The 10,360-nt window shown below is 40.7% G+C and overlaps 1 protein-coding gene across 1 annotated transcript; it reads right to left on the bottom strand.

Annotated features, from left to right (window-relative positions):
* Window positions 1-623: 623 nt before the first annotated feature.
* Window positions 624-9,151, bottom strand: LOC109922180 (F-box only protein 38-like; the record flags this gene model as incomplete). The annotated part of the gene is made up of 4 exons (XM_048594116.1): window positions 9,033-9,151; window positions 6,193-6,361; window positions 3,047-3,180; window positions 624-791 (listed from the first exon to the last, which is right to left on the bottom strand). Coding segments are annotated over exons 2-4 (439 nt in total), but the record flags the coding sequence as incomplete, so codon positions are not given.
* Window positions 9,152-10,360: the final 1,209 nt, after the last annotated feature.

Genomic DNA, 10,360 nt, shown 5'->3' with positions numbered 1-10,360 from the left:
TGATGCTGCTTGGCCTGCTGTGTTCATCCAGCCCTGCACCTTGTTGTCTCTAGTTTACAAAATACCATGCAAAGACTGCAACGAACATTACATCACACAGACAGGAAGGAAACTAGCCATCAGAATACATGAACATCAGCTAGCAGCAAAATGACACGACAAACTTTCCAATATCAGTACAGTCGGGCAATGAAGGCCATTAGTTTAACTGTGACAACGTAACCACAGTAGCCCAAGCCAAACACAGACATGCACGGGAATTCCTGGAGGCATGGTTCTCAACCTGTAATGCCATCAACAAACATAGAATTGGACCCCATATACAAACACATACAGAACAAAACCAGAAATGACACTACTCATCGTAACAGACCAGACAGTATAAATTCCAAGCAGAGCAGAACAATATCGCTTCATGGAGATCTCATTTATGAGGTTACCTAGCATGGTGATGAAATGTCTGAACAAAAACAAGCCAGCTCGGCAAGGAAGTCAACAAGTTCATTGTAAATATCTATTGAGCACTAAACCCAATTTTTGTCTTGGTATACCAAGCTCAAAAAATTGCTTTTCTACATGAAAAGCAATTAATCTTTAAGTAGCATGTTGAATGATTATTTTACTTGCCAATAGATTTGGGCAGGCTTGCAAAGCTTCAAGTACACCAGGAATGCTAAATGCAACATGCCCCCTGACTCGCCGTCGTTCCAAGTGTCGGGGATGCAACCCATACAGCTGTTCCAAGTCAGGCATCTTTTTCAATAGTGTTAAAAAACTGGCATCAATGAAACCTGGTATTAAACATAAAAAAAAGTTTATATTTATTTCTCCTGCACACGAACATAGACCAGAATACTCAAGTATGTCACTTTAGTGATAAACAATTTTCATCAGGAAACATTTCTCAAGAACACTGCAATCTATACTGTGCATCTAACTAAGAAATATAGTTTGGATACAATAAATAGAGATTTTGTTGTTAAGCAAACTAATTCATATGTAATTCTTCTAGTCTGAATTAGATATGACTTGTAGCTCTGTCTGCTGGCTCATCCACTTGCATGTTTACACATCCATCCTACACTGGGTTCCAAAGAAGAATTTATAGTAGGAAGCTAAAGAGCTATTTTGCATTCTTCTAACTGTACCAAGGGCTGCCTGGTTATTCCTTATTTACTCATTAAAGGACAATATTACTATTTCCAGAGCACAGCAAGAGATCTGAACAGGAGATTACTTTGGAGACTGTGAAAGGAAGTTCAGTGATAATTACTGTCATTTATTTATAGAACTTGCCTGCTTGTTCCCCTGAGTTCTGAAGAAGAGTCTTTTGATTTGAAACACAAACTTTGCTTCTCTCTGTACAGATGCTGGCAGACCTCCTGACTTTTGGCAGCATTAATTTTATTTCAGATCGCCAGCATCCACAGAACTATGCTTTTATTTCAGTGTTCTACTGCACATTGGGAAAAATTACTACTTTCTCAGTACAGCATTCAAAATTTAAACGCAATGGTATATATGAATTAACTATAAGACAATAAATAGTTGTTTCATTTTCTATCTGAAGACCTTGTTGCCTTCTTTTTTTGAAAAAGACAGGTTATGTATTCCACATTCCTTGATTGTGGCTTCAGATTCAGTACTTTTATCCTTTGTTTCAAATAAAACAGTGATTTCTTGACTAAAATTAGTGCTTTTGTCTGAATTGACTATCTGTTCCTATGCATCAACAAAAATTTCCCTTTGGAGATGTGACAATACTGTGCTGTTTCTCTTGCAGACAGGTGTCTTCACAGTGGTACCGAAATGTCGCCTTCTGACAGGCAGTTGCTAAGCAGCTTTGGAGCTCTCCATGGGTGTTTTTTTAAAAAGTAAGACAAACGAATCACGAGTGGGCAGGGTCAGGCTCATACATGCCCAAAAGCATTTTTGTATTGCTTTCAGTTGGTGTTTTTTGCTGGCTGCTTGAGCTGAAAGCCTGAGTTTGCTGCTGAATTAAAATGGCAGACTGTTTCTTTTGGCTTTCTTTCTACTGGACTGGAGAGAGACAGCACATGAGAATAATAACTGTTGCTGTGTTTATGGGATGCTGCCTATATCGAAACGGTTGACGAATAGTGGTTACATTATCTCATTAAGTATTTCAATAGAGTAAAATTATGCTGATTCTTCTTTTTGTTGCCTTTTAACTGTGTTGTAAGGATAAAGTGTGTTTTGATTAAAGCTTAGTGGTGGAATCATATCTGGAACACAGCGCCTTACACTTGCCTTTAAAAAAAATATAAAATATAGGGTCTAGGCTATCACTGTAATATACTTTGAGAGAGACTTGTCTGGTCCAAAGCAGAGATCATTGCTGAATTTTACATCACCATCCTCCTTGGTGAAAGATGTAACTGTCCTCCAAGGAATAGCTTCTGGAAATCAGGTTATCGTACCTATAATTGTAAGGGTATACTAACATCCCGCCTGATTATGGTAATGATCCTACACAATCCACTAATTCTTGATTTATTGTTCTCCAAGACTGGTACGGGTATCAGAAGTGCCGGTTTGATTATGTCTTGAGGTTTTCCTACCACCTAATAATTAAGGCACATTTTACACAATTATACAATATCTTCATGAAGTCTTGGCCAGATAAAATGCTCTAGTGCCATCTATCCCCAACAAACGCTGAATGTGCAATAGACTAAATGGTGTCATTTTGTATTGTATGACTAACACCATTAAACCATCATCCAGAAATTTTCCTTGAAACGGAAACTTAAGACGAGGTCAACTATTGCAACAGCCAGCATTTAACCTGCACATATCGTTTATACACCAAAAGTTGAAATCCGAACTGTAAATTCTAAACTACTTAAAAAAAAAAGTACTTTAAAAAGAGAAGCTAACTTTTAATGGACTTTTTCCTGAATGTCCGATGTTTACTTTTACTTGATTACGAAAGTACACCATACTTGGAACGTTCAGAGCATACGTACTAATGCGATTACAGCAATATATATGAAGCTCTCTCTCACTTTTATATTTTACCCACCTGATGGCATGTACTCCCACCAGCAGCCAGCACATAGGTCAACCACTTTCACTACTCGCATATAGACAGTAACTGCTTCCTTTAACTTCCGGGACAAACATTCCATACACATGATGTCCTGTAGGGGAAGATACCTGCAAACAAGGTATTTAGACAGGGAAATTAATGCTAATATGGTCAATATCAATAACAGAATTTCTGAGAAAAACCAGATTATGGATTTTAGGGACAGCAGAGTAGCTTAGTGGTTAGCACTGCTGCCTCAAAACACCAGGGACCTGGATTTGATTCCAGCCTCAGGTGACTATCCGTGTGGAGTTCGCACATTCTCCCCGTGTCTGTATGGGTTTCCTCCCCAGTCCAAAGATGTGCAGTTTAGGTGGATTGGCCATGCTAAATTGTCCATGGTGTCCAGGGACATGGAAGTTAGGTGGATTAGCCATGGGAAAATGCAGTGATACAGGGATAGGGTGGTGGGGCGGGTCTGGGTGGGATGCTGTTCAGAGGGTTGGTGTAGACTCAATGGGCTGAATGGCTTGAAGCGTTTCTATGATTACACTACTTTTGTAATGAGCAGCTGAAAGCTAGAGGGAGTATTGACAAATGACCTGGAATATTGGGAAAACAAATGGAATTGGAAAATGAAGGCAAACAAGCAATTTAGTTGATGAGGGAAATAAGTGAGTACCCAAACTATTGGGTCAGTGATCAAATTTCTGTAGCAATCATTACATAAGCATGTCTTTGAATGCTTTAGAGGAAGTTAGCTGTGTGGATACCAAGCCTAAGAGGGAGTGAACAATAGGATCTTGGATCTTGAAAACAAAACTGAAGTTCAAGGTCTTACATTTTGAAAACAAAGGAAGATAGCATCTTTTACTATAAAGGGTGAAGAAAGAAATAAAGTAGGTGGAAGTTGGAAGATATACAATATATAGGAGGATATGGAACTTGAAGCAGAATAAGCTATGGTATGGAGACATTTCAGAAGGTACCTTTTGAGAAAGACTGGATGTTAATGGAGCTAATTAAGAACATTGATAAGGGGAAGCTTATGAGCACTCCTAGCTTATGACTAAATGAAATGGGGAAGCTGACAAGAACACGAAAGAAGTCCACCTGAAAACTGCATTTCTGGCTGGGGAAACACAGTAGTGCTGACAGGACATAGTCTTTGTTTGACAGATATTAAGCGATGAAATTCTGGAATTTGCAAAGGGGAGATCATATCTTTATTGGTTCTTCCCTTGCAATATGTTCCTCTGTCTCAAATACTTGTCTAGCTGGAGCTAACTTGATCACATCTAGGTCTTAATGTCAGATAGGTCATTGGATACTGAGGCAGCTACATTAGCAAGAGGTGTGTTGTGAGCTCATACCATTTGGTTTAGTGTTGCATTAATTATAGAGGAATGACTACAATGGAATGCTGGGCACTTCAGTAAAGTTCATTTCCAAATGGACACATGTCTACATTTATTAAAAAAAATACAAGACAGAAGCAGAATGCAATTCACATGCTCCAGCAAAGCTCAGAATCTGCTGTGTATACTATACCTTAGGACCATAAAATGTAGGAGCAGAAGTAGCCCATTGAATCTGCTCCAGTATTGTGATGACAGCTGATCTGATAATCCACAACCCTGAATTCCCTTACTGATTAAAAATCTGTCCATTTCAGCCTTGAATGAACTTAACGACATAGCTATCACAGTGGGCTGTGGAAATGAATTACACAAGTTCACTGCTTTAAGGTAGAAGAAATCTCTTATTTGTCTGAAATGGGCCATTACTTTCTGAGAGAACGCACCTTCTAGTCCTAGATTCTCCCACAATGGGAAACAACCCCTCCGCAGCTATCAAGATCCCAAGAATCTTGTCTTTATTGTAACATTCCCCTCTCATTCTTCTAACTTTCAATGAGTGTAGGCCTAACCTACTCAACCTCTCTTCATGAGAGGTCCTCTACTTACTCAGGGAGAACCTAGTGAACCTTCCCTGGACTGCTTCCAATGACAGGATATCTTTCCTGAGACAAGGGGCTCAAAATCCTTCACAGTTTTCCAGCTGTTGTCCAACCAGAGCCTTGTATAGCCTTAGCAAGAACTCCCTATTTACATAATAGTGGGTCCAATTCTGGTCTCCCTGCTATAGGAAAGATGTTGTGAAACTTGAAAGGGTTCAGAAAAAAAATTACAAGAATGCTGCCAGGGTTGGAGGGTTTGAGCTATAGGGAGAGGCTGAATAGGCTGGGGGTGGGGCGGGGGTGACCTTAAAGAAGCTTATAAAATCATGAAAGGCCTGGATAGAGTGAATAACCAAGGTATTTTCCCCAGGGTAGGAGAGTCCAAAAATAGACAGCATAGGTTTAAGGTGAAAAGGGAAAGGTTTAAAAGGGAACCAAGGGGCAGCTTTTTCATGCAGAGGTGGTGTGTGTATGGGATGAACTGCCAGAAATGGTCGTGGAGGCTAGTACAACAACAACATTTAAAAGGCATCTGGATGGGAAACGAATAGGAAGGGTTTAGAGGGATATAGGCCAAATGCTGTATGGGACTTGATTAATTTAGGATATCTGCTTGGCATGGACGAGTTGGACCGAAGGATCTGTTTCTCACCTCTATGACTCTATACTAGTCCCTTTGAAATAAAGGTCAATTTTTCATTTGCCTTCTCTACTAGCTGCTGAGCTTTTTGCAGTTTTTCTCCATTTAAGTAATATTTGACACCTGTGTTCTTCCTATCAAAGTACATAACCTCAATCTCCCACATTGTACTACAAGTTTTTGCCCACTCACTTAACCTGTATATACCTCGCTGTAGTTGTGTGTCATCTTCAGCATTTTCCTTCCCATTCATTTTTGTGTCGATAGGAAGTAGATTTTCAGGGGCACAATGCAAATTCTGCTTTCTTTCCACTTCAGCGCTTTGCATTATAAGCCATACTTAGTAAATCAGGTAAGTATTTGTGGAAGTTATAGGATTTCTTCACAACTTTGCATTCAAACATTGGCAACCGTTTTTTAAAATCTCCATTGGTATTGCATGTATCAAATAAAATAAAGGGAGACACGAAGTCAAACACATATGAATTGGTTCCCCCACTATAATGATACGCTTAAGAATAATTTAAAATATGCACATACCTGAATATATGACACAAAACTTCATGTGAAAACTGATTCATGTAGTCCCTCTGCTCATCCTGCTTTACAGCTTCCCCTCCTTCATTCACACTTGAGCACTTCTTGATGCTTTTCCGTCGGGGTCCCATCTTCAGCATGTGCCTTGGAAGTGCACTCCTTTGTAGAGTTACTGGCAGTCCAAACATATCGAATTATATTTTCATTAATAATCAACTGAACTCTCCAAGAATTCTAATATTTTTAAATTCAAATTGTCACTAGATAATTAGGTAGAACAATGGATTAGTTGTCAGTATGATGTATTTGGGAAGCGAATGCAAATTCCATTATGCATATGTTATGATCCCAGCTCATATTATTACTGGGAAAGTTAGATCCCAGACTGAAATCTGGCTTGATCACATTGTGTTTTGATTGAATAAAATTTACTGAAACAATAGCACAACATTGGAGATTAGGTTTTAACAATAAAACAGAAGTTTATTAAGCTCCTGAAATGAAGGTAAAATAGAGTAGATCAAACAATTTACATCTAACACAAATTTAAAGATTTTGAAACAGACAATAAATTATAATCACGTCAATTCCCAAAAAACACTGCTTTACTTATCTATCACTACCCCCAAGGCACCTCTTGTTCAATATTCACACCAGAGAAACACACTAACAACTCAATATGTTTAATTCAACTGTGCCTTCAACTCCTGGTCTGGAAAAATCTATTCTATTCCCAGAGTTGTCATACACATGAGAATAAACATTCTTAGCTTCAAATAATCTCTTCAAGTATTAACCAAACACTTCTGGTCTGGGATTATCACTACACTCCTTGCTCTAAGATTTTTTTTACCATTTTCTCCGTTTCTCTGGAATTCTGCTTCACAAATCCATCTTCATTAAAATTTTGCAGAACTGCACCAAACCAAAGCAAGATAAGCTTTAAGCTTTAATCTTTAAGCTTTAGGTTTGTTTTAAGCTTAGGGGAAACAAGTCCAGCAGCTTCTAACGGAAACCTTGAGGTACCACTTGTTTACCTTGCTCAAATTGTAAACTCTCCAAATGGAAACAAAAAAACCATTAATCCTTTTCTACCAAACGGTTTTAAAAGAAATAATCATGGCTACAGAAATACTTAAGTTAATTTTTAAACGCTTGAAATATAGAGGAAGTTGTATGTCACTAATTCAAAAGTCAAATTAAAAATCAAAGATATTAAAATACATAAATCTCACACCCTACATTATGCTTGATAAAACTGTTCTGTCCACTGGCTGGAAGCATCCTGTTTGAGCTAACAAAATCTGCCTAAGTATTTTGACTGGCAATTAGTCCAGCACTTTCGTTCAAGTTTAAGGCAGTTGAGAAGAATGGATGATTATGTTGTGTACCGAATGCGTTTGTTGATCTGGAGTACTTTCTGATATCTACTGGGGATTACAACAAAAAAGTTTTAAGAATTGTGAAGAAGTTATTGGACTCAAACATTAACTGTTTCTCTCCACGCATCTGACCTGCTGAGTTTCTCCTCAAACATAACTGACAGATCATTTTTAATACTACAGATTTACATTTTGACATGTTATTTGAAACTCAGGCTGGTCTTGTAACTTGAACGATGGCTGCTTCTACAGTGGTTGATTGTGGGGTGGGACTACCAGAGATTACTCAGGAGCGAAGCTTAGAATAAATACAGCAGATATACTAAAACTGGTGGCTAGGAGGACTCATTCACGTTATTCTGGCCACCTGTTCTGTACCCAAAAACCAAGACTGGGGACTTACAGCATATTGTCACTTTGTTAAGTGACAAGCAATTTCTGACAACAGCAAACAGAATAATGGCACCAGGAAATTCAGACATCACACAACACCAGGTTGTAGACAAACAGGCTTATCTAAAATCACAAGTTATTGGAGCACTGCTCCTTCATCAGTCCAACACTGGCATCTCCAGCCCAGGAAATTCCTTAGAAATAATAATGTGCTAGATTACTTGGGAATTAACAGTGAGAAATGAAAATAAGGTGAATAAGTTACCCTTTGAAAACTATCAGAACAGCAATCAAAGATGGTAATTTTAAAAAAATTACTTTTTTATACAAGTTGACAAGTTCACTTTACTATCACATCCACATAGATGCCAATCACTTCAGGTTGCCTCTTCTTTAACAAGGAATCATTCCACCAATATTGGTTGGGGACTTGTCTCAGAATTAATTCACATTGCAACCAAGGAATCGGGACACTCAATCAAATGAGATGCTATCTCTAAGGCAGTCGAGAATCTACGTCATATCTCTAGTCAAACCTAGCTTAGTTCAAAATGTTGACTTGTATTCAGAACACTCGCCCACAGTAGAATAACTTCAAATTGAGATGTGAAATGGGAGTTGTACCATGATACGAAAGAAACTCAAGTTTTAAAAAGTGCAGGCAACGTTCGTTTGATAATTTTATACGGGAACAGAATGTAACAAATTGAAAAGCCTCCAGCCGCGACTGTATTTTCAGATCACATTAATAAGACTCCTCGAAAACAAACGAAGGAGAATCTTCCAACAAAAAAGACTAGTCAAAATAAAAATTGGCCGGGGGTTCACCCTTTCCGGGAGAGGGGAACAGTGTATGTGGTTATTCTGACACTCAAAAAGCTGTTCTGAAGAGGGCTTCCCAACGCCCGGAAGGATGTTCGGGCTGCGGGAGAGGCCGGGTCTCACAAGGCCCAGCGACAGATAGCAATAAACTGGGCTGGATTTCTTCAGGCACCTCAATTACGGGAGAATGCCGCGGCGGGACCTGAAAGCAGGTCAAATACACTCTCCCTCCCTCCAATCGCTCACCTGCCCCACGGTCAGACCGTGGCCGCCACCACCGCCGCTGCCACTAAACCGGGATCTCGAGCCCGGCGACATCAACATCCGCCAGCTGACCCACAAGACTCCGCGCCGACCACGTCCCCACTGCGCCTGTCCGACAGCCGGTCCCGTCCCCACTGCGCCTGCGTACCTACCGGCATCGTCCCCACTGCGCCTGTCCGCCAACCGGTGCCGTCCCCTCTGCGCCTGCGTACCTGCCAGCGTCGTCCCCACTGCGCCTGTCCGCCAGCCGATGCCGTCCCCAGTGCGCTTGCGTACCTGCCGGCATCGTCCCCACCGCCTATCTGCCAACTGGTCCCGTCCTCACTGCGTTTGCGCGCCTGTTGGCCTAGTCGGCCCGTACTCCACGTAGCAGCTCCGTTGTTGTTGTCGTCAATGTGGTGCTTGGTGGCCTTATTGACAGGTGGATGTAGACACTCCTTGTGTGTTGTCTCCTGGGGAAATCAAACACCAGTAGCTGTGCGGTCCTTGCAGCGCCGGTAGCAGTGGCGACGAAGACTGGGATTATAGGCAAGTTAGTACCAAGGCAGAGGGGTCTCACAGTAAGGAGGGGAAGTGCAGCCGAATGGTTGGGGAGGCAATCACATGGGGCTCATGTCAAAATAAGGACAGGTCAGGGTGGGCAGACCATCAAGAGGTTGCACTCCCCCACCCATTCCCAAGCTTTGTGTTCCTTTTTACTTCTTGGCATCTTTTGTTAACTTGTTTTCTAGTTTGTTTGTGACCAGTAAGACTCACGTGGAATTTAGATCGTGGTAGTTACAGAATCACGGTACAGAAGAGGCCTTTCAGCCCATCAAGTTTGAAATGCCAAAAATATGCTACTGTCTACACTAGGTGGTAGCCTAAGAGGTTTTATTGCTGGACTGTTAATCCAGAGACCCAGATAATGTTCTGAGGACCCAGCTTCAAATCTTGCCATGGCAGATCGTGGAATTTGAATTCAATAGAAATCTGCAGTTAAGAGTCTAATTATAACCATGAGTCAATTGTCAGAAAAACCCATGTGGTTCACTAATGTCCTTTAGAGAGGAAACGGGAAACGGCTTACATGTGACTCTAGACCCAAGCAATGTGGTTGACTCTTAACTGCCCCTGGGCAAAAAGGGATGCTGGCCTAGCTAGTGACACATTCATCCTGTGAATGAATTTTTAGAAAATCATCCCACTTTCCCTCACTTCAAGTGCTCATCCGAGTACTGTTTGAACGTTAGAGATAACAAGGTGTAGAGCTGGATGAACGTGCCAGGCCAAGCAGCATCAGAGGAGCAGGAAGGCTGACGTTTTGGGCC

Source organism: Rhincodon typus, unplaced genomic scaffold (genome assembly GCF_021869965.1).
Source record: "Rhincodon typus isolate 14 unplaced genomic scaffold, sRhiTyp1.1 hic_rhity00006081, whole genome shotgun sequence".
Taxonomy (NCBI): Eukaryota; Metazoa; Chordata; class Chondrichthyes; order Orectolobiformes; family Rhincodontidae; genus Rhincodon; species Rhincodon typus.
The sequence above is the reverse complement of the archived record's forward strand: the minus strand, read 5'-3'. Positions and strand labels throughout refer to the sequence as shown.